Here is a 22307-nt window from a genome sequence, read left to right as displayed (position 1 = left end):
TCTAGCCACATGGAGTGAAAGCTCCTGTGGCGCGAACTTCCAGAACAACCCGTGACATCACAACACCTTTGCAAGGCAGCGACAGTTTTTTTCTTGACACCTGTCCTTTGAGGAAATATAATGGAAGTGAAATATATACATGTAGTTTATAGAAGGCATTTTGCTACGCAGATATTCTTCGAATAGCTAATTCCAGCATGAAGGTGAACACAGTAGAACTAGTTTGCACTCTGCTGGTGTTGTTAAGTAGCGCCACATTATCGCACGCTGCTGGACAACCCAAGGACAGTGTTCTTTTAAGAAACATCAAATCCTTGACATTGTATAAGGACCGCAAAACCACACACAGGCGTGTTCCTGCCATCCCGCAGGTTCGGCAAACTCACCAACTCCAGGGCTTGGACAATTTGACTGACAACGAGACAGCTTCGATGTATTGGAGGAAGTGGCAAGGGCTATTATGAGGTTGATGTTATGCGATGCACAAACTCTGGTGCCAGCTACGACGAAGACAATGTGGATTGGACATGCAAAGCTTCCTTACCTCCGGAGTTCAAGCTCGGCTCAACGGATGTGATCTGTGAAGGTTACAGTTCCCCGGATGACCCGTATGTCCTGAAGGGCAGTTGCGGAGTGGAATATCGTCTAATTCTCACCGACCTTGGAGAAAAAAAATATGGTAGCAAGGGCTGGTTTAAACCTAAATTTGCAGAAGGTTCGTCACTTTTTTCTGCTGGCGAGAACGCCGGAGACGAGCCGCCGTCGGAGAAGCTGTTCAATTTCATCTTTTGGTGCTTCTTCATTGGAGTGGGATTATGGATAGCCTACATGTTCCTCAAGAGCATTTTGAGCGGTGAGACTGGACCAGGACGGAGACGTGGAGGATTTAGATTGGGAGGAGGTGGCTTTGGAGGCGGAGACGACGACAACGACCCGCCCCCACCATATGACCCGAACCCTCCGAGACCGTCAAGGCAAACACACTCTAAACCTCGATCTTCAGCGTGGACGACGACTTCATCATCACGCAATTCAGAACCATGGCGACCAGGGTTCTGGACTGGAGCTGCCACTGGTGCAGCGGCTGCGTATGCAGCATCTCGTGCCAGCCGCAATCGAGCTGAGGAGCAGGCGAGACAGCAGACTCAGGGCTGGTTTCAGCGAGCGTGGACCGGTGGTAACACATATACAAATCCTAGGCCGAGCTGGTACTATGACAATGCTGGGGAAGGCCCATCTCGCTCCTCAAGCTCGCAAAGCCCTCCCGAGCCTCCCAGCAGTTCGAGGTACGAAAGCACCGGATTTGGTTCAACTCGCAGAAGATAAGCACAGCGAGGTCTGGGGTTTCGAAAGCAACATTTTTCCCTTTCGTGCAAGCGCGCACCAGCTCGCGACTGTCTGCATATGGGTTTCGATACATGCTATTCCGAACGCGTGGCAGGTATATTACGCTGATCTAGCCGTCCAAATCGAGACTAAAACTCTTGACAAGTTCCTTTGACGTGCCAGAAATGGTCGAAGATGCCGAACTGTGTACATTTCTTTGTTCTGCTCTTCTCCGCGGGCGCGCCGGAAGTGCGTCCGCCAGCTTATCGTCTGTCTTGGCCACAACGGACTCCCTTATCGTTTGGCCTTCCTCTCATAAATCAAAGACCGCCCATTCATCCCTTATGTTCTGAAAAGATCCTACACAGTCTCAACTTTCCACAGAAGCATGTCTGATGCCTTAAGTTGTCTTTCTCGCAGCCTCAGCCTACCGCAAGGCATCCAGCCTATTCCGCGGAAATCCCAATCGCCTTGAACCCCGCCAATTCATGGTCCAGGAAAAATTATGCTCATGCACACGCACATCCTACCTCATTCGCACGACATCTTGTTCTCGCAGCCCTGTGCCTCTTCCCTTCCACTAAATCCGATTGTTTTTACATAATGCTTGGCCTCCCATTCGTCATGCCGCAGTTCTCATTACCCTCATCATTTCCTCGAACCTTTCCCCTCTCAACCAAAGTTGTGCCCATTTACGGCAACCTTTTGCCCAACGCGAGGTAGGACTGGCTACTGGCGGAGCAGCGGCGCCACTCTCGATCCAGGTAACCCGCCGAACAAGACGCGATGCTGTCCCTTCTGGCTAGCAGACCGTCAAGGCTCGTTGATGGTAGGAGCGGATGGATCTCGGAGCTTGTGTCGTTCACACGGTCACTGTCATGTACCTCGCTGCAACCCGATTCCTCCGGCTGACGGAAGCCATACGAGAGGAGAAAATCGCAGAACTGTCCAGTAGACGTACTTTTACATATGAAATCGAGAGACCACGCTGTACCTCCTGACTTCGTCCACGGCTCGAGGTTTCCCCTGTTCCCCTTTCCGTATTCTGCGCAATTTGTCACTCATTGGCCTGTCCTGCGTATTCGCGCAATGGCCATTCGCCTCTTTGGAAAGCGAAGGCGTTTTGGTAGAGGGGACATTCACTTCGACATAGACGAACATCTGAATCAGTACCTGCCGCCAAATCCAATCAAGGGCCTTCCGCGTTGGGTGGCACGATTTCTTGGGTATAGAGAAGAGCCGGCGAAGGAGCTTGGGAACATCCTCATTTCGCTGTGGGCGCTTTTAGGGGCCTTCGTGGGCCTGTTACTTGTCGCGTCAGTGTATAGATACGGTCTGTCAAACTATCACCTTCCCGTTCTGTTCGCGTCTCTGGTACGTCTAGACCTCTATTTTCCCTGTGCTTCAGAATTAATTTTGTCAGTTGCTGATCAGCCAACTTTTCAGGGCGCTACTGCTATATTAGACTACAACACAATTCAGTCACCGCTAGCGCAACCGCGGGCAGCGATTGTCGGACATGGACTCTCTGCAGTCGTGGGTGTTGGCATCGCTAAGCTTTATATGCTATCGTCCAATTATGAGAATCTGAGATGGATTGCAGGACCAACAGCATGCGGTGTCGCATCGTTTGTCATGTCCATGACAGGCACGGTACATCCACCCGGCGGCGCCACAGCAGTTCTCGCAGCAGTCGATCCGACGACGGAGGAGCTCGGTTGGATGTTCGTGCCCTTCATCTTGCTCGGCAGCGTGTTCATGTTCTGCGTTGCATGTTTGATTAACAACATCCAGCGCCAATTCCCAGTTTTCTGGTGGTCGCCACGCGAGACTGGATCCTGGTGGAAAAAGGAGAGTAGAAAAGAACAGGATGTCGAGAAGATTGAACCTGTGGAAGAGAAGACGGAAGAAGTGATTGAAGAAATGGTCACGCGACGCAGGGTCTCACATGTGATGGAGACTGCAGGGTTCAAGGAGATGATTATCCTGACACCGGACAAGATCATGATGCCGGAGGGGTTCTATCTCGACTATCCGACGGCACAAATCCTGCAGGTCCTAAGGAGACAGCTTCGAGAGTGGCACGAAGAAATACCCGACAATGAACAGCAAAATCAGCGGGAAGCAGCGGCGAGTTACCTAAGTTGCGGAAGCGAGGCTACTCGTGTTGATCACAAACATGACAGCTCGTTGGACGATCCTGCATAACCGAATAGGCTTCCTACGACAGGCACGAATTTCATTGGCATGCCTTGGAACGAATCATTTCCTCCGAAGCACTTTCATCGCTGATAGGCTGCTCCCTATAGCATTTATTTTCCCGGCGTGTAATACTTGTTTGATATCGCATGGCATCTTGTTTGCGGACATACTCCTTAGAGACTGGCTTTATGACTTGAGCAGTCATAAAGACTGCAGCACATAGAAGAAAGAGAAGATTTGACTAGCCCCACTGGTGCCATTTTATTAAACTTGTCCGGCGAGTGTTGCTCGCATTTTCCTCATTTGACTCGCTTCTTAGGCTTCACAATATTAAGATCACAGCAAAGATCAAATCTTGACCGAGCAGCATAGTAATAATACGGTGTAGCTTCTGTGCCTTCCGTCCATAATCCTGTCTAAATGTCACTTTCTTGGAGTCAGTCGTTCCAAAAAAAAAAAAAAAAAAAAAAAAAAAAAAAAAAAAAACCCTTATCCTTAATGCACGAACGGAACACAGTGAGAATTCTTGCGGGATACACAGCAAGAAAACGTCTTCACAAACTCAATTAAGAATCCGCCCGAGAACAGTAGCTTCTTCATAGGAGACGAATCTGTTACTCCACTTCTCGCAAGACAGCGTCGACTTCCACATACGAAACCGTAGTGCGCATCGATTTTGAGGACGGCAGTTCTTATTTTGGTAGAAAATGTTGACAGACTAAGAAACCGTCGTGTGGAGACGAATCTATGTGAATTCTTGTGTAGAGCTCAGGGAAGCGCGTCAGATTCGATATGAGAAAGGCTACGTTGTTCGTGGCGAGGCTGCTGTCGGGATGAGAAACATCCGCGTTTTGGACGCAAAGCGGGTTCAAGGCGTCGGCTTGGCAAAATGTCCAAATGGATTTCATCGTCGCCACATGAAGCAAGAAGACCGCCCAGAGAGGATTGGTGGTCTGGCAGAGTAGCAAATGAATCGATGCTATTGGTCGCTAGTGTTCAGCTGGATGAGACAACCCCGTTGTGGGCATTTTCTGTGTTGAGGGTGGCTTTGCTCCTCAAGGTTTCTGTCAAAGACGACTGCCTGGCGTTGTATCTACTCTTGAATACGGATCATCAGAACCTTGGCTCGTGCTGTAGCGAGCTTCCAATAGGGCAGCCACGTGGCTTACGGTGCAAATAAGAGAGCTGCTCGTTGCAGAGCAGCTCGAAACGTTGATTTTCTGCTTGGCTAGCTCCGATGTGCCGTGCATAGACTTTGCTTTTCGACGGCGGGAAAGGTTTCGTTTCACGCTCTAGTCTCGGACTGGGATTCGAGATTATAGATGGCTTGACAGGGACAACACTGCCTGCTAAAGTGCGAATGCTTGAACTCGGGCGGTCATTCATTGTTGTTCTCGTGATTTTCAAATCTAACAAGAGTAGCTCACTTGGTAGAGTTTGTGGCGTTCTCAAGAATAATGCTCGACGACGAAGGTTCAACATGCATCGGATAATTATCACTAGAGGGGCTCCAAAGAGCAGATGAGCTGTCACTGTACTGCAATGTCCCTTCTTGTATAATACAGTTTTGACATTATGGAGTCACTCATGCTACCATGCCCAGAACTAGTTTCGTATGTCAGCAATGTACACGTCCAGCCAACCATCATCTAACGTACCCACTTGCGCTTCTGCGTCTCTGATGGCGGAGTTTCCGCCACATGCTGAGCAGGATCTGATATTGACTGCGCTATATCCATCCGTTGTTTTTTCATCTCCTCGGCGATGGAACGGCGCTCTGCCTTTTCTGCCTCCACGGCTAATTCTCTGCGCTTTGCTTCTGCTCCTTTTGCAGCTTGCCAGACTGTGACGGTGTCAATGGTAAGAAACACAAGGTAAGACTGAAGGTCGAGTAGCGCGGAAAGACGTACTGTTTTCATCCGACTTCGAATATTCCTTGAGATGCTTGACAAAGGTGTCGAATTCCTCCTGGCGCTGTATCCGGCCTTCCAGTGATCTCCTCTGGAGTTCCGGGTTATATCTTTTGAAAATCTCCTCCTCAGATGGGGTAACGTAGAACACGAGAGCAGGACCACCGACAGCTATTCCCAAGCCGCTTAGAGAAGACTGGTCAGTACAGTATAGGGACAGCACGATACAAAAGTACAGTAGATTCACACACATTGCCCCGAAGGGATGCAGGACCATCCAGAAACTGATGGACTTCGGGGCAAAGACGACCATCGAAGAGAGCCCAGACGAGCGAGGCGCGGTGTCTCACTTACACGATGCTCATCTTGATCCACGTGCCTGCGGGCGGCATGCTGGAAGAAACTAGCCTGGGGGCTCGGCGACCGTGATCTGACGGGACTCGGAACGAAGAGGCAGATGAAATTTCGCGTGCTCACAGGCCGGTGATGGCGGTGCGTCGCTACTGCCGCGTCGGTGACGAAGGCACGCTCCGCAAGCGGCTTCGCGCGGCCGAGCGAGCCGTCACGTGCGCAGCGGTGGCGAGTGGCACGGCCACAGGGGAGGGCGACGAGTCGTCCAATCATCGGCCGGGCGAGCGGCTGCCGCGACGGGCGCACGCATCGACCGGCCAATCCCTGCCGCAGCCCGGACGTACCTGCGCGTGCCCTCGCCAGCCGGTCGCGCTCATCCCAGCCCGTTGCGCTTGTGCCGGTGTCAGACACCGACAGCGAGACTTCGCGCACCTGTCGCATTGCACGCCTCCCTCGGCCAGCTCACACAGCGCGGCTGGCGTAGGCCACCTTGTCTCAGACGTCTCTTGCGGCTCCGCGTAGGCTGTCGCTCGTTTCTGCTTGGCGGATCCCAGCGAAGAGCCCAAATTGCTCGCGAAACAGTCCCAGCCGGGCTTCTCCTTACGCATCCTGGTCGCCGTCTCCGCGTTCTTATTGTTGCAATCAAAGTCGACTTCCGGGCCGGCTCATCCCTCCGTCCAAGGCAACAGCACGTCCTTTTGCCAGCAGCTCTCTCACGCGGCTACTTTTGGCGGACAGATCCCGCTCTCATTTCAGCGGCGACCGTTGTGCCAAAGCCACCGTCATGCGCGCCGCATCAGACACGCATGTTTGACGTTTCATGGCTTGCGATCTGGTAATTGCTCTTTTTCAACGACACCCTCTTTCAAAACCCCACACAGAGCCCAGGCGCGCCCAGACTTTGTGTCCACCTCGCTAGCTGCTGCTGCCGCCTCTGTTACTGCTTCTTCTGGTAGGAAGTCAGCATGGCGTACGATCAGTACGGCAACTATCCGCAGCAACAGCAGCCTTACTACAACCAGCCTCCACCACCGCGCGGAGGGTCCAGAGGTCCACCTCAGGCACAACAGAGAGGACAAGAGCCCTACGCGTATCCGCAGGCAGGATATAGTGGCCAGGACAGGTACCAGCAGCAACAACCGGGAAGAGTAGAGAGTTACCACGGTTATGATGACGTAGATATCTTGGATCAGTACGGTGGCGACGAGCAGGATCAACAGGGCTACAGTCAGCAGTATCAGCAGGCCAGCAGCTACGGTGACGCAGGCAGACTCCAGTCACGCCCACCCCCGCAACAATATCGCGAACCGCCGCAACGTAGAGACTACTATGGCCCGCCGCCTCGCGGCTATGGGCCTCCGATGGGAGGGCCCGGTGGTCAAGGCCGAGGGCCGCCACCAAGAGGCTATCCTCCGCAGCAGAGAGGTGGTTATGCGCCGCAGCAGGGTTTTGTTCCGCCTAGAAGGGCTCAGACGGCGCCGCAAGGATATGATGATGCAAGGCACTATCAACAGTTTGACGATCAAGCCCAATATCAGCGTCAAACAGGCTATTCACCTCCACGACAAAATCGTGAGTAACACAAGCACATAACGAAGAGCGCGCTGACGAGTAGCAGAGAGGGAACGCCTGCTAAACGACCTGCCTTCCCCGAAATCTGTACCCTTCGATAATCCGTTCCCAACATTTCCCTCCGGCCAGGCGTCTAAGCCCATGAACGATGCCGAAATTGCAGAAAGAGCTATGGCAGGTATAGATCTGAACGAACGAACAAGCTTGGAAAGCCGGCGACCTCCTACCTCCAGTAGCCAAAACTCAATGGGTGTAAATTCTAGAGGGCAGCCAGTTGATCCTCGCACGGGTGCTCCGCCACGAACATCCAACGAAGGTTATCGTCCAGATCCAACATTTGCTCCGCCCCAGAGATCTATGACCATGCCACAAAACTTTGGGGAACCTGGCAGCAACCGATCCATGAGTCAGAACTCAAATGCTATTCCACCGCGAGAATACAATGATGGAGGGCTCTATGGTCGGCAACCACCGCCAGAGCGCTCAACAACTAGTGTAGGGGACATGCGAGGACCTGCACGACCGCCTGATCGACCTTCGACTGCAACGGGTACACGGCCACAAGGAAACGGCTTCGTCGGTCCACGCAATAATCCTTCCTTTAACTCGTACGACCAAGCACCACCATCTCGAAATTTCATGCCAAATCGTCCAGGAACAAGTCAAGGATATCGCGATGGCCCAGGGCCGATGCAACGGCCCGGCACAAGTCAGGGTTACCGTGACGGCCCAGGGCCAATGCAAAGAGCTCCAATGTCTAAAGAAGCACAGATTGACGCATATATGCCCGATTTCGATTCTGCGCCGGCACAGACTCGACCGCTTCAGGATGCGATTGGTCTGCCTCTGGACGCGGCGCCAGAGGCAAGTAAACCTCTCCAGAATTCATCACACGATTTGCAGAAGGCAAGGTCCCAGCCCAATTTGAGAAGTCAAGCAAATGGTTACGGACCCAATAGCTATCCTCAAGAGCCCGTGCCAGAAATGCCACCCATTGACACAGGAGGTTATGGCAATCAGCGAAGGGAGGCCCCAAGAATGCTATTGACGGACCCTGCACAGATGTCGCGACCACAAGCTCCTCCTATAGCGGGTCCGAATAGCCCCCGACAATTTCACCGACCCGGTGCGCCTCCCATTGTGAGAGCGGGAACCACAGACAGCGGGTGGTCAGATCCTGGACCTGGTCGAACTGGTACGCCAAATAGCGTCCGAACTGGAGCCCCTGTGAAACCTGTCAATCCGGACGCTCTCCCTCCTCACCCAACGCCGGTCAGACCGGGCTTGAGTAACACTAGAATGGGGGCCGCAGATATTCGACAGCAACAAGCAAGCCGAATGTCTGCGGAGCAACCTTCCACGGGGAGAGCGATGTCCGGCCCTGTGACTGTCCAAGAATTGTTCAAGCTTCGGGAAGCCGTTAAATCCCAACCTCAAAATCAAGCACAGGCTCTACATTTAGCCAAAAAGCTTGTCGAGGCAGCGGTGGTACTGGCAGATGAAAATGGAGCGGCCGATGCGAGAACGACGCAGCGTAACCGCGAGAACTACGTCAACGAGGCTTACAAGCTTGTCAAGAAGCTAGTTGCAGCAAACTATCCTGAGGCTATGTTCTATCTTGCGGATTGCCATGGCACTGGTGAATTGGGCGTGTCAATCGATCCGAAAGAAGCATTTGTTCTGTATCAATCGGCTGCCAAACTTGGGCATGGCCAATCTGCGTATCGAACTGCTGTTTGTTGCGAAATGGGTCAAGAAAATGGCGGTGGAACGCGAAAGGATCCGTTGAAAGCAGTACAGTGGTATCGCCGCGGCGCAGCATTAGGAGATGTTCCTGCTATGTACAAACTGGGCATGATCCTGCTGAAAGGGCTCATGGGTACGCAAGCAAACCTTGGCGAGGCGATGATCTGGCTTCAGCGTGCAAGCGACGCGGCGGACGCAGAAAATCCGCATGCCCTGCACGAACTAGCAGGAATTTACGAGAACGCACCTCCTGGTGGCAAGGTTATCCGTGACGAGGCCTATGCTCTGGAGCTCTACACCAAAGCGGCCAAATTCGGATACAGAAATTCTCAGTCGCGCTTAGGTACCGTGTACGAGTATGGCCAGCTTGGTTGTGTGATTGACCAGAAGTTGAGTATATACTGGTACTCGAAAGCAGCGGCACAGGAAGATCACGATGCCGAGCTCGCGCTGTCTGGATGGTATCTCACCGGCAGTCCCGGTATCCTGGAACAGAGCGACCAAGAGGCTTATCTGTGGGCGCGAAAGGCGGCTTTAGCAGAGCACCCAAAGGCTGAATTTGCAATGGGTTATTTTAGTGAAACGGGAATCGGATGCCCCAAGAGCTTCGAGGATGCGAAGAGGTGGTACGGGCGGGCAGCAGGCAAGTGTCACTTTATCTCGAAGATCAAAAATCAGAGCACGCTAACAACGGAGCCTAGGCCATCGATACCCGAAGGCGAGGGAGCGCCTTGAAGAGCTCACAAGAGGTGGGCAGAAGGGCATGAAGAATAAAGAGAGGATCTCTAGAAGCGATCCAAAGAAACAGGAAGAGTGTATTGTAATGTAACAACAAAGCAGACTGGTGGACGAGGTTCATGCAATTTTACCAAATCTTAAAATGAGTGCATCAAATGATTCCGCTGAATTCAAGTATGAGATTCGAAACGTTCATCTGACGGTCCTCATCCGCCTAACAAGTTTCTATATCATTCCTCGGGGTTTTTAAACTCCTCATTCCTCTAATGCTTAGCACGCTAACAAACGATACCCCCCACCATTTCAATCTTCGAAGATGTGCATGCGCGTGGGGCTCTCGCAGGTCGATCCGCACTAGCAGTCGGTATTTTGGAAGCCAACTTACAACGTCGTGCGCCGTTCCAGGAGTGAGAGAAGCCGACATACGAACACGACATCAGGCGGCGGCCTTGTGGTTGTGCGCACGTCGCGCGAGGGGGCCCGACGCGAGGAGCGCCTCGGGAAGCGGCTCGCTGTCTTCACGCCCTCCTTTGGTCCTCGTCTCGATCGGCGAAGGGCCACTCCGGACAGCGGAACGAAGCAGTCCGAAGACCCGTGTGAGCGTGTGCAAGGACCCGGCCGACCGCGGGCCTGGTTTATAGGCGGACGACTGACGTCTGCGAGAGGTCCTCTGCGGAGTTTGATGGACGTTCGGGAGGCCCTGGGGGGAAAAGAGCTTTCCAGAGCCTGGCCTCGTCGCCGTTCGTGACTGCTCTGGAGAGCACGTGGTTTTGATGATGCATTGGCGGTTTCTGCGGATCCCCGGGAGGAGAGGAGAATGCGACCTTGCTTGTTCCTGACACGAAGGGCTACGGCGCGAGTAAATGTTGTCGTCGTGGTGTTTGAGTGGGCGGAATGTATTTTCTTGTCGTTGCTCTGGACTTTGACAAGGACAGAACACGACGAGGTCTCGTCGCCAAAATTGGATCTTCCCTGCCGATGCGAGAGGTACGTCTCGAATATTTCGCTTTTGAAATTTCCTGTAGATGGTAATCCTGGCGACTAGGTGCCGCAAGAAACTATGCAGCTTTTACTGAGCCCGTGGCAAAATTTCTTCGAATCTCCCTGCACGGTGCTTCGACAAGTCGTGTACTTACCATTCACTGACATGTTCAATCGAGAACTGCATTTTCACTGCCTCCCAGGTCAATGAAGCTGACATCGTGTGGTCTGCAATAGACACGAGGACGTCAGAAGAATTGTTCCTGTCCGATCTTGTGCAAAGTTTTTGTATCTCTGCACGACATCTACAAAAGCGTACGCTGCGCTCGAACGTCGAAACTAGGAGCCACGCTGATGTTGCAGCTACAAAGAAAAATAGACATTCGTAGTAACAGCTTTCTAAAGGGACCAAGCATTCGATTCAAAGGTGTGCGAGATAGAAAGTTGAACATCATCGTGCAATGATCGTGAGGGTGAGGCTGACGATAGAGATATTCAGGAGGCGGACCCAGAAATGATCTGGACTCTATCCGGAAAATAGCCGGTTTGAATATTTCGAGACTCCGCTGTGTTGAGGTTCTAAGCTAGGCCAGTGCTAGAGAAGGCAGTGTAGCCAACAGGCACGGCTTTTGGCCTTTGTAGATGTTGTCTATTACGTGCCTGTTTGTTTTCATCGTCTCATGGCTACATCCTTTTTCAAGATAATTACACAAAATGTTCGCCACTTCCGAGCGTAGCGTGACGTGTGCGACGCCAACAACTCAACCCTCAAAACCAGGACTTTGCAGGGAGTGTAAGGAGTCAAAGATACTCCAGACTTAGTGTTGGGCAAGTCCAGCGCAAAGCTATTGCTAGCTGATCGAGAACTAGGGGGCGCATATGTATGATCGTAACGTCGGGCCGAAGAAAAGGGCCTCGATTACATGATGCTACTCCAGGAAAGAAGTGGAAATCGGCGTTGCTTGCTATGGTAGATAGATCACGCTCGGAAGACTCTCCATATCGTCGGCAAAATCGAGTATTGCGGTTTAGAGTGATAAATCATTTGCGTATATCCCATTCGTAGTTTGTTTCCAACGCCCGCTCCACTCGTCAACACACTGCTCGATACATGACTAGCCCTCGGAGAAAAAAATGGTGACATATATCGACAAAGGTATCTTTACAGATTCGCCTTATCCTGATTTTCCAGCACATATCTGTATTTCGCCTTTCCGTCCTCGAGATCCCTGACCGCCTGATCGGCCTCCTTCATTGGGCGAACTTCGATCCACGGCTTGATGCTCTTCTCTGCCGCAAATTCCAACATCTCCTCTATCTCTGCGGGAGCGCCAATGCTGCTTCCCGTCATCTTGACACCCTTGGAAATGAAATGGAATGCATTAAGCGCGGGGAGTCTGTCCTCCGGGGCGCCGACCTGGACAAACGTGCCGTCCGTTCGCAGTAAGGAGAGATACTGAGCCAGCGGCATGTTCGCGCCAGAAACTGTGCAGATGATCAGATCCAGTGTTCGCGCATGCTTGCGGCTCCACTTGTCCTCTTCAGCCGTTGCAATGTACATGTCTGCGCCCATGGCCAACGCATCTGCCCTCTTGCTCGCCGATCGCGAGATGGCGACGACTTTGTCGGCGCCCAACGCCTTCGCAAACAGCACTCCGAAGTGGCCCAAACCACCCACCCCAACAATGCCGACCTTCTTTCCTGGGCCACAGCCCCACTTCTTGAGAGGACTGTACACGGTAATTCCACCACACAGCATGGGTGCTGCATCCGCACTGCTCAGTCCATCGGGGATTCTCACCACGAAATGCTCATGTACCCTCGTGTGCGTAGCATATCCGCCCATGCTGTAGTTTCCATCTGGATACCTGCTGTTATACGTGCCGACATTGCCCCTTGAGCAATAACTTTCCATCCCAGCCTTGCACTCTTCGCAGTTCAAGCACGACAGTGCTTGGGCACCCACGCCGACACGATCGCCGACCTTTATGCGGCCCAACTTTGACGCCGCGTCGCCGACACGGATGGCACGTCCGACGATTTCGTGACCTACGCACACTGGATAGTGTGTATTCTTCCAGCCGCCACGCAAGGTGTGCAGGTCAGAGCCACAGATTCCGCAGTGCGAGATCTCAATGTCGATATCTGACGGGCCGAAAGGTTTCACTTTAAGTGGTGCCCATTCCAGATGGCCTGGTGGGACTGCAGATCTAGCTACAAATCCCTTGAATTGAGGTTCGGCCGCCATAGCTGAACAAGCAAAGTGCGTATGAACGGGAAAGAAAGTGCTTAAGGGTGCGATCAAAAGTTTCGCGTTACAGGCGAAGGTTGGATGGTAACCAGTTTAGTGGCTGTTCGAGTTGCTCAGACTCCACCTAAGACGGATCCAGGGGACTACCATGAAGAGAAAAGAAAAGATATGCTTCGATCTGTACCTTTGGAGGTGGATTTGTTGACAGGTGGATAAAAGGTGCTGTGCATGAGCCTTGACTTTTTTTGGTTCTCCGTCGAGATACTCGACGCGGCGAACCCCGGCAAAAAATCATCTCCATGGTTAACCCCGTCCACCATGTGGGGAAAACAAAGAAATAAACAGCCTCATTCGCGGTTTGACACGTTTTTGAGGGGTTACCCGTCCGGCATTTTGTCATTGACACTATCGATAAAGAAAATGCGGTTCGGACGATTCACGGAGGCCTGCGGTACCATCTGTGCTGACGAGCAGCGGCATGACCGCGAAGAACACATTTTGAGCTGCTCCGTATGGAGCATGCTAAAAAGATAGTTGACGAGACGGCGGTAGGCGTGGGACTTGCGGTTCGAAATCTTTGGTGAAGCTTGGGTCGTGCTTGACCTGCCAACGGTGAAGTGTTCTTGTTCTCGAGCTGGCTACGAAGTCAAAAATACATGGCGGAGAAGGCCAAAATGTACATTTCCGTGCGCGTTGCTGTTCCAAAAGTCGGACGTTGTGCAAGATGAGGGAGATTGAAGGCCAGAATTCCGTGATAAATGCGAGGCTTCACCCCTGAAATTCTGGCCAGATAGATTCATCTGATCGCAAACCGACCTTTGCACTTATTTGGATGGAGAGGAAAAATTGGGTGACGGGCCAGCATGAGAGTTGTAATTTTCTGTGAAAGATGCGCAGTCAGCGAGCGAAGATCACGCTGAAACAGGCAAGCGAGCGATATCGGGTATTCAGTTAATAATGAATAATATACAGGTAAAACAAAGCCTGCATGAAACAATGGACCATGCTCGAGAGACGGTCCCAAAGGTCGGAGGCTAGCGTGTACATAATCAGCCTTTGGTATTTCAAGCGTATCGAATGTCTTGCATAGTGCCTGTCACCAGGACGCTCAAGGAATGTGGTCGCGAGGGCTTGCGCATTTGTGAATACACGTAACGGTCTGGTTCCGGGTTGCGGGCGCACATCGCAGACCGGGCTCGACAAAGCGCGCTGCAAAAGACGGTGCAGAGATACTTCGTTCGACTGGCACAGTGCTTGCGGAGCTGCTGGTGTACGTACGGTCATTCGACGGTGGTGTGATGTAAAAAAGCACACAACGACGGGTCAGGCAGGTTCTGAATGGGATGGCCGTATCGGGACTAGCGCAGCAGGAAGCACGGTATTCGTATCCGCCCGCTTTCTTTACGACTCCATTACACTTCTCATCCCGACGGTAGCGTAAAGAACTCCATCCGCGCCGATCATCGTCATCCATGGGTCGTAAGTGCTTCCGCTGCGCTTTCACAGGCAGCCAACGTACTCATTCCTTCTCCAGGACACGCAAATCCAGATATCCGACGCGCCTTCAGCGAATTCGAAGATACCGATTCGCCGTCAAAAGTACGCTGTTGTGACAATACCGCGCGTACTTTACATGAGCTAATCCATACCGCGCAGTGTCTGAAGGTCCGCTGTCTTCACTGCGGCTATACCAGAGCGAAAAACGTATGCTCTCCTCTCGTTCTCCTGCCGCCTTCTTCTCACCTTGCCGCTGGACTGACCCGCTTGGCAGACGACGCGCCAGATCGAACATCTACAGACATGCCAGCAATACCTCGCGTCTCCCGATGCGCAACAGCACATGCAGTCAGACCACGGCGCCATCGACGCAGACTCACAACGTGCCATGCTGAATGGCACACATCCCAATCCCAATCTGCAAGTCCATCGTCGCGGCCCGAACCAGAACAAGCGGAGTCGCGAGAGCATGCTGGCACCTGGGCCCTCTCCGCAGCCTCGCAGTGCTCCTGCCTCGCAATTTCAGCCGTCGCTCACAAATCACCTGCTCACTCAGTGTCAGGCTGCATTCAGTTCCGCGACGCAGCAGCCTTTCCTGTCTCACGCTGGGTGCGGCACCCTCTCTGTGGGACCTCTCGCACAATGGATGGTCCAGGATGGCCACTACACCAAGAGCTACATTCAGTTCCTTGGTGCGATGATTAGCAAGATACGGCTGCCGGAAGTTGCAAATTCGCAGTTCCACCCTATGTACCGCACTCTGGATCTGCTGATTTCTGCGCTGAACAACATCCGACGCGAGATGTCGTTTTTCGAGATCACGGCGACTAAGTACGGGATACAGCTCAGTTCAGACCCTCCAACCCACATCACGAGGGCATATATGGATTTGTTCAATAGTGTCTCAAGTCCCAGCGCAACATTGCTTGAAGGCATGGTCGTGCTATGGGCCACCGAACACGTATGCATTTCAACCCCAGTTTCTCGCTCATATTCTAACTAGGTATTGTACAGTGCTATCGTACAGCCTGGATGTACGCCTCATCCTTCACCTCCACCCTCTCCGGTCCCAGCAATGAGAACCACATCGCCGCCCTCCACCAATCGCTCATCCCTAACTGGACCTCCCCTGCCTTCTCCAAGTTTGTCGATGCCTGTCGCTCCCTCGTAGATGACCTTGCAAACTCAAGCACCAATGCGAACGGTAAGGAGGAGATGACCCGCTGTGAGCAGGTTTTCCAGCAGATCTGTTGGCTACAAGAACGCTTCTGGCCCGATGTCGACGGCATGGGCGAAGAAGACGACAGCGGAAGGTATGAAGGCCCTACAGGCTTTTCGTCTACGAGTGGGATCGGTGGATCGGTGAACGGGGGTGGTCTTGGGGGCGCGCCGGATGCAAACGGGCTGTCGAGTGGAACGTTTGGAGGCGCGTTGAATGGGATTGGAGAATCTACAGGAGGTGCAGCGAATTGAGGAGTTGAGTCGTCTTCTCTTTTTCGAACATTCCACTCACGCAACTGGGCGTTCATAGGAGACCCGCTTGAAGATGCGATGAGCACGTTCGAGGCTTTCCGGCCTGAACGAGACGACGAGCGAACGGCGAGATTCCCACCCGATAATGCAACATAGCTGCCTAGCCGGGACTTCCGATCGTCAAGGCTCGTACTTGCCACCAGCCGAAGCTTTGTGAGCACAGGTGAGGTGTGGAAGATTCAAAGAATGGGAGGAGGACTCGGATCTCCTCACGAAATCGCAGGCCTTGACTGCTTTTGAACGTGCGCAAGGATTCAAGTCTTTTCCAATACCCTAATGAGTACAAGCTATTCAATGCTGTATACCTTTTTTTTTTAATGACATGAGGGGACAGGTTAACTGTACCATCTTAGGAGAGTCCGATCCCATGTATGAAGGAAATCTGGGGAGTTATAGGCGTCTTGGTAAATCCCCTGTGTCTTACGAGACCTTGGAAGCACGGCCTGCCGGCGTATGCAGACAAAATTACTTTTACCTGCTAATGACAAATCATTTATACGCATGCGAAACGAGATTTTCAACTTATAGGTTAGCAATGTGGCCTATTACTTCTCGGTAAAACTTTTACCGGACATTTCGGCAAGAGTGAGAAACGTTGACATACTCGACATTACGTTCGACATGGCTTTCGGTCTACGGAAGCATAGCAATTACTGTGGAGCATGGATGCCTCGTTTTTGGCGCTGCTGTCAAATGGCTCGATCGTATGCAGTAATTTGAGCGAGCACGCAAGACTGGTGCGTTATGATGTACCTACCCCTACGTACCGAGACCGGGGGTGGCTCTTACACTCAAAACTTGTACAGACGATAGCAATCGCAAACCTTAGGGACTACAAAGAGCCCCCACCACCCTTTTGCAGACTTTTTTCCATGGTCTAACGGCGTCTTTGCGTGGATGGCAAAGGGATTTTCGCGCAACTTTCAAGCATGCGGGTCCTGCAAACTCTCACACTCCTGGTCAGCCTCACGGCTGCCCAGCTTCAACAACCATTGGTCAGCGGTGCCAGCAAGGCTGAAAGACGACCAAACATCCTGTTTGTCTTGACGGACGATCAGGACCTGCACATGAATTCATTAGACTACATGCCGTTCACGAGAAAGCGCCTTGTGGAGAAGGGGACGCTATTCAAAAGGCATTATTGCACCATTGCCCTGTGCTGTCCGTCGCGGGTGAGCCTGTGGACAGGCAAGGCGGCGCACAATACGGTATGCGGTTATTTTATTTATCCGCTCCCGACGTATGGAGTGTGTGGAGAAATGGACGCTGATGCGACTGGTAAACTTAGAATGTGACGGATGTGTCGCCTCCGTATGGCGGATATCCAAAGTTCGTCGAACGCGGGTACAACGACGACTGGTTGCCGCTGTGGATTCAATCCGAGGGCTACAATACGTACTATGTTGGGAAGCTGTTCAACGCCCACACCACGTCCAATTACGATAAGCCGCACGTGTCTGGCTTCAACGGCTCTGACTTCCTCTTGGACCCCTACACCTGTAAGATACTTTCTACAGTCGTAGGATCGAAAGATTCACCCAGCTGACGCGACTCTCCAGACCAATACTTGAATAGCAGTTTTCAGCGGAATCATGATCCTCCCAAGTACTATCCTGGCGAATACTCCACAGACATACTTGCACAGAAAGCGAACGGCTTCCTTGACGATGCCGTGGAAGCTGACAAGCCTTTCTTCCTAGTCGTAGCCCCGAACGCTCCCCACAGCAACGTGTACGTTGATAACAGCTTGTCAGTAGATGATAAATCGATTCGCTTTGGCGCTCCAGTAGCTGCTGAAAGGCACAAGCATCTTTTCAAAAATTTGAAAGTCCCCAGGACCGCAAACTTCAACCCTAATGAGGTGAGAGACTTGGTCGATGTGATACGCCACCGTTCGATGCTGAATCTCGACGCAGCCATCTGGGGTTAATTGGGTGGCTGAGCTACCAATCCAGAGCGAAGAGAACATCGCGTACAATGATCACTTCTTTCGCCAGCGGCTGCGAGCCCTGCAGGCAGTCGATGAGCTGGTCGACGGGCTCTTCGAGCGCCTGCAAAAATACGACTTGCTCGACAATACCTACATCTTCTACTCCTCCGACAACGGTTTCACGATCGGCCAGCATCGGCGGCAGCCTGGCAAAGAGTCCGGTTTCGAAGAGGATATCAATATCCCCTTGCTGGTCCGCGGACCAGGTGTCGCTGAGGGCAAGATTTCCAGCATACCCACGACGCACACGGATCTCGCCCCTACCTTTCTGTCGCTGATCGGTGCCAGCCTGGACCATGAGCTCGACGGCACGCCGATTCCGATCCACAACGACGAGCTTGTTTCTGCGTCGGAAGAGAAGAATTGGCACGAGCACGTCAACGTTGAATACTGGGGCATTGCCATCTCCGAAGGCCGCTACGGAGGAAACTATCCTCATTTCAACAACACGTACAAAGCCCTTCGCGTCATCGGGAACGGCTACAACCTGTATTACTCTGTGTGGTGCAACGATGAGCATGAGCTATACGATCTCAAAAGCGATCCCCACGAGATCGACAATCTTCTTGCTACGTCGAAACACAGACAAGAATCTGGCCTCGCGCGTAAGATCCTGGGTCTGCCAATTGCCAAGGTTGTTTCTAGATTGGACTCTTTGCTCTTCGTGCTGAAGAGCTGCAAAGGTGATGTGTGCAGGGATCCGTGGAAAGCGCTCCATCCGCAGGGTGATGTGCATACTCTCAGAGAAGCATTGAATGGAAAGTATGATTCCTTTTATGAGGAGGAGCAGGTCAGAATCAAGTACAACCGGTGTGAGCAAGGTTATATCATCGACGCCGAGGGCCCTCAGTTTGAACTTGACGGGCTTGTGTATCGAGAGGGAAACAAGTGGAGCGACTGGGTCTGAATGATGAGTTGAAAACTGTCGAACGCAACTGAAGAAGCGTGCCACCCGAGAAGAAAATTGAATCTTTTGAACTGAATGTATATAACTCGGCAAGATTCGCTCATGGGAGGATAAAAAGTACCGTTTCGATAATAAATATGAGCCGTCTGACCGTCAATCAAATGATTGATCCCTTTTTAGAACGGCATATGTGAATGCAACTGTTAGGGTCGTGCCGGCAAGTAATCGCGTAAATTCCATGTAACACTCGTCGCCGATCACGGCACCGTTTTTTAAAGCGCCTTGACATCGAGTCGGGATCCTAAATAGTGCAATCAGCGCTGTATTCACTTGGGAAGGATAGTGTCTGCGCCGCATGTGGGGAACGAGCTGCGAAGTTTTGGCGGTTCTCGCGTCGTTATCGGCCGAAGCGGTCACGCAAACTGACGCAAGTAGAACTAGCACGCCTGCAGCCAGGATCAGTTTCGGTTGTTAGGTGAGGTAGAAGCCCCCGGAGGAGAGCGCTGAGCACATGACACACATATCGAAGAAAGAAAATCCGAAGGGGGGGGGGGGGGGGGGCGAGTTTGACAGGAAGACGCTCTCTCCTCGCTGAGCGAAACTACTTCTCTTCCTGCTATTCGTCTCTTGTAAGTTCAACGGCCAAGCCTGTTACCCGGCCTTGGCAACTCTGGATCTGCTTATTGTCTGTTGGCCTTCGCGATGGCTGTGGAAACTGGAAACGACGTTCTCGCCATCGATGCGCCCGAAGAGGAGACGACTCCCTTACTTTCGTCCGCAGCTGTAGGGCGAGGCGCAACAAGGAAACCGTGCGATGAGGAGAACGGTGTTTCTTCCGCAACAGCAGCGTCCGCTGCAGACGAAAGGAGAAAGTCTTTCGCAACACATGTATCACCCACAACCGTGGTGTTGGTCCTCGCCGTTGGTAGGTATTGTAAAGGATGCAAACACGAGGACCTCACAGCAGAGGTTGACAATCACGATTTGACAGGCTCCTTCGTCGCTCAGCTAGACACAAGCTTTGTACTTGCAACTCATTCCAAAATCGCGTCGGAGTTTGGTGAATTGTCAAACTCAAGTTGGATTATCGCAAGCTATACTTTGGCGATGTGTGCATGTCAGCCAGCTGTAAGTCGAATCTAGGCAAACTGGCCAGGGAAAATCATTCACAAGAAGCAGTTCGGAAAGGTCAGCGACGTCTTCGGCAGAAAGACAACTCTTATGGCTGCGTATTTACTGTTTGCCGCTGGCAGGTATGTAGGCTAGTTGTTGTTCGAAAAACGTGCACAAGCTAATCAGGCTCCAGTGTCGTCTGGTAAGTTTTGGCCTATCGCGCACCTGCGATGGAAGCTAATGAGCTGCAAAAGCGGCGCTGCTGGGTCTCTGCCCGGTGTTGTTGTCGGTAGAGTTATTGCTGGCGTGGGTGGCGCTGGTATTGGACCTCTCGTGTCCTTGATAATTCTTGACCTCGTGCCTCTTCGTGAAGTTGCTAAGTTGCGGGGCTACCTGAACATCGCAACTACGCTTGGGAGAAGTCTCGGTGGACCGATCGGAGGCACAATGACAGATACAATTGGTTGGCGAGCGAGTTTTGTCGTTCAGAGTCCTCTGCTGTTGCTCGCTGGCGCTGTCGCCTTTCCTCTTATTCCTGGGCAACTAACTTCCAAGTCAACGTTTGTGTCAAGACTACGTCGAATAGACTTCCTGGGCTCCAGTCTTCTTGCTGCGAGTGTGACTACTTTTATGCTCGTATTAGAGCTCACTGGGAGAAAAGTCTCCTGGAATGACACTCTCATTATTAGCCTAATCACGGCTTCGGCAACAACCGGCCTACTGTTCCTATTCACTGAGATATTCTGGGCAGTAGAGCCAATTTTCCCTCTTCATTTGCTTCGCAACAAAGATGTTGTCATCACATATCTCCTGTTCGGGTTACAGATATCAGCACAGTTTAGCCTGATGTATTGTGTGAGTCTCGCCACATACAACACAACCTGCAAAAGAATTTGATAACCGGATTCCTAAATGAGGATCACCGACAGTGCTATCAACCATTGTTTGCCTTGTAAGTTTTTGCACGAGTTACGCTGACTGGCCATAAGATTCCCCTATATTTTGAGGTAACTGAGAATGCTCCCTCTTCAGTCGCTGGAGCACATTTGTTTCCTGCTGTGGCTGGAAACACTCTTGGGGCTCTACTATCTGGTTGGATTATACACAGGTATGGCAGTATTGGTTCATGATGTAGGTAAAGGAAATAACCTAAAGAGCACAGATATGGACAATACAAGATGCTGGCGGTTTTCGCAACGATATCAGCGGCTCTATGTTACACCCTATTGATTTTCCGCTGGCGTGGAAACATAAATATATGGGAGTCTTTGGAAATCTTCCCGGGGTAAGCAGGGCTCAAGCGCGCCTGATTGTGAATCGCAACAAGGTCAAAGATAAGCTAAGAATTTACAGAGGATTTGGTACAGGCATGGTTGAGTCGGCCGCGTTTATTTCACTCTCGTCCGCGGTCGACAAATCCATGCAAGCCGTAGCTTTGTCCGGCTTATTCCAGGCGGCGAATGTCGGTGCAATCACTGGACTAGCCATCTCAAGTTCAGTCTTACAGCGAACCTTGCAAGATCAGCTACAAAGTCGACTGGATCAGTACTCGGAGAAAAAAGAAGTGAGTCTTGTTCCCTTCGCGAAATTGGCAAAGCCTTCAACTGATTTATTCTCCAGATCATCGAAAAGGCTATATCGGACATATCATACGTGATGACTCTGACGGGAAGACTACATGATATCGTTGTAGTATGCTATTTGAAAGCGTTGGAGCACACCCATGCTGTATCCCTGGCGTGTTCTTTGTTCGCCTTGCTGGCAGCGCTGGCAATCAAACAGCGTAGTCTGTGATAGAAAGTTCGGCAGCGAAAGTATGTGAACAATTTCGCAAGCATTTGATATGAGAAGGAGGTGATGGTTACGTGTGCCACCCTTACCTTGGTTGGCCGTGGGATTTTAGGAGTCGGCAGGTATGGCCTGGACAGACGCGCATTTTGCCGCACGATGTTTGCCATGAGCTAGATCTAAGCAAAGAAGATGGGGGTTAAGGAGGTGTTGCCCACGCTCCATGTGATATCACCAGGCACATATAGCAAATGAACCAGGATGTGGGGCTTGTGTTAGCAGAGTGGTAGCCCTTGACAATTTGCTCCACCTCTCCAGTGCGTGACAGATTGAACGCTAAGAGCCAAAGCTAGTGAGCGGTCATAGGCTGAACGTAAAGAATAAAGTGTTCCGTCTGAACAA

The 22307-nt window shown here is 51.9% G+C and overlaps 8 protein-coding genes across 9 annotated transcripts; 6 read left to right on the top strand and 2 right to left on the bottom strand.

Annotated features, from left to right (window-relative positions):
* The first annotated feature begins 63 nt into the window (after positions 1 to 63).
* On the top strand, positions 64 to 1546 carry PV09_08725 (uncharacterized protein). The gene is made up of 2 exons (XM_016362674.1): positions 64 to 371; positions 427 to 1546. Exons 1-2 carry the CDS (start codon positions 198 to 200, stop codon positions 1324 to 1326), a joined length of 1074 nt encoding a protein of 357 aa, XP_016209541.1. The 5' UTR covers positions 64 to 197; the 3' UTR covers positions 1327 to 1546.
* A 143-nt stretch (positions 1547 to 1689) lies between these two features.
* PV09_08724 (uncharacterized protein) lies at positions 1690 to 3965 on the top strand. The gene is made up of 2 exons (XM_016362673.1): positions 1690 to 2700; positions 2773 to 3965. The coding sequence occupies exons 1-2, from the start codon at positions 2296 to 2298 to the stop codon at positions 3532 to 3534; spliced, it is 1167 nt and encodes a 388-aa protein (XP_016209540.1). The 5' UTR covers positions 1690 to 2295; the 3' UTR covers positions 3535 to 3965.
* A 474-nt stretch (positions 3966 to 4439) lies between these two features.
* PV09_08723 lies at positions 4440 to 5942 on the bottom strand. Of its 2 annotated transcripts, XM_016362672.1 has the most exons (4): positions 5793 to 5942; positions 5439 to 5623; positions 5187 to 5371; positions 4440 to 5133 (listed from the first exon to the last, which is right to left on the bottom strand). In XM_016362672.1, exons 1-4 carry the CDS (start codon positions 5828 to 5830, stop codon positions 5119 to 5121), a joined length of 423 nt encoding a protein of 140 aa, XP_016209539.1. In that variant the 5' UTR covers positions 5831 to 5942; the 3' UTR covers positions 4440 to 5118. The 2 variants fall into 2 exon arrangements, with proteins under 2 accessions (XP_016209539.1, XP_016209538.1); XM_016362671.1 differs by having other exon boundaries at positions 5439 to 5942.
* A 245-nt stretch (positions 5943 to 6187) lies between these two features.
* PV09_08722 (uncharacterized protein) lies at positions 6188 to 10075 on the top strand. Its single transcript, XM_016362670.1, has 3 exons — positions 6188 to 7361; positions 7408 to 9750; positions 9809 to 10075. Exons 1-3 carry the CDS (start codon positions 6755 to 6757, stop codon positions 9934 to 9936), a joined length of 3078 nt encoding a protein of 1025 aa, XP_016209537.1. The 5' UTR covers positions 6188 to 6754; the 3' UTR covers positions 9937 to 10075.
* Positions 10076 to 11754: 1679 nt separating this feature from the next.
* PV09_08721 (uncharacterized protein) lies at positions 11755 to 14332 on the bottom strand. The gene has a single exon (XM_016362669.1). The coding sequence runs from the start codon at positions 13072 to 13074 to the stop codon at positions 11989 to 11991; it is 1086 nt and encodes a 361-aa protein (XP_016209536.1). The 5' UTR covers positions 13075 to 14332; the 3' UTR covers positions 11755 to 11988.
* Positions 14333 to 14549: 217 nt separating this feature from the next.
* Positions 14550 to 16047, top strand: PV09_08720 (uncharacterized protein; the record flags this gene model as incomplete). Its single annotated transcript, XM_016362668.1, has 5 exons — positions 14550 to 14556; positions 14612 to 14676; positions 14734 to 14781; positions 14849 to 15535; positions 15589 to 16047. The coding sequence occupies 5 exons, from the start codon at positions 14550 to 14552 to the stop codon at positions 16045 to 16047; spliced, it is 1266 nt and encodes a 421-aa protein (XP_016209535.1).
* A 989-nt stretch (positions 16048 to 17036) lies between these two features.
* Positions 17037 to 19004, top strand: PV09_08719 (uncharacterized protein; the record flags this gene model as incomplete). Its single annotated transcript, XM_016362667.1, has 4 exons — positions 17037 to 17315; positions 17396 to 17606; positions 17667 to 17968; positions 18024 to 19004. 4 exons carry the CDS (start codon positions 17037 to 17039, stop codon positions 19002 to 19004), a joined length of 1773 nt encoding a protein of 590 aa, XP_016209534.1.
* A 570-nt stretch (positions 19005 to 19574) lies between these two features.
* Positions 19575 to 21911, top strand: PV09_08718 (uncharacterized protein; the record flags this gene model as incomplete). Its single annotated transcript, XM_016362666.1, has 9 exons — positions 19575 to 19929; positions 19996 to 20132; positions 20184 to 20257; positions 20311 to 20319; positions 20372 to 20972; positions 21107 to 21225; positions 21280 to 21402; positions 21471 to 21681; positions 21738 to 21911. Exons 1-9 carry the CDS (start codon positions 19707 to 19709, stop codon positions 21909 to 21911), a joined length of 1671 nt encoding a protein of 556 aa, XP_016209533.1. The 5' UTR covers positions 19575 to 19706.
* Between the last annotated feature and the right edge of the window lie 396 nt (positions 21912 to 22307).

This window comes from Verruconis gallopava, assembly GCF_000836295.1.
Source record: "Verruconis gallopava strain CBS 43764 unplaced genomic scaffold supercont1.46, whole genome shotgun sequence".
Taxonomy (NCBI): Eukaryota; Fungi; Ascomycota; class Dothideomycetes; order Venturiales; family Sympoventuriaceae; genus Verruconis; species Verruconis gallopava.
The sequence above is the reverse complement of the archived record's forward strand: the minus strand, read 5'-3'. Positions and strand labels throughout refer to the sequence as shown.

Bases quoted from the DNA above. Each gene is read 5' to 3' on its own strand.
- PV09_08725 (XM_016362674.1), top strand. From the start codon at position 198: ATGAAGGTGAACACAGTAGAACTAGTTTGCACTCTGCTGGTGTTGTTA. The intron at 372-426 runs GTTCGGCAAACT...ACAACGAGACAG, and splicing joins GTGTTCCTGCCATCCCGCAG to CTTCGATGTATTGGAGGAAG.
- PV09_08724 (XM_016362673.1), top strand. From the start codon at position 2,296: ATGAAATCGAGAGACCACGCTGTACCTCCTGACTTCGTCCACGGCTCG. The intron at 2,701-2,772 runs GTACGTCTAGAC...CCAACTTTTCAG, and splicing joins CCGTTCTGTTCGCGTCTCTG to GGCGCTACTGCTATATTAGA.
- PV09_08723 (XM_016362671.1), bottom strand. From the start codon at position 5,751: ATGGTCGTCTTTGCCCCGAAGTCCATCAGTTTCTGGATGGTCCTGCAT. The intron at 5,372-5,438 runs GTACGTCTTTCC...ACACCGTCACAG, and splicing joins TTCGAAGTCGGATGAAAACA to TCTGGCAAGCTGCAAAAGGA.
- PV09_08722 (XM_016362670.1), top strand. From the start codon at position 6,755: ATGGCGTACGATCAGTACGGCAACTATCCGCAGCAACAGCAGCCTTAC. The intron at 7,362-7,407 runs GTGAGTAACACA...GACGAGTAGCAG, and splicing joins TTCACCTCCACGACAAAATC to AGAGGGAACGCCTGCTAAAC. The intron at 9,751-9,808 runs GCAAGTGTCACT...AACGGAGCCTAG, and splicing joins GTGGTACGGGCGGGCAGCAG to GCCATCGATACCCGAAGGCG.
- PV09_08721 (XM_016362669.1), bottom strand. From the start codon at position 13,074: ATGGCGGCCGAACCTCAATTCAAGGGATTTGTAGCTAGATCTGCAGTC.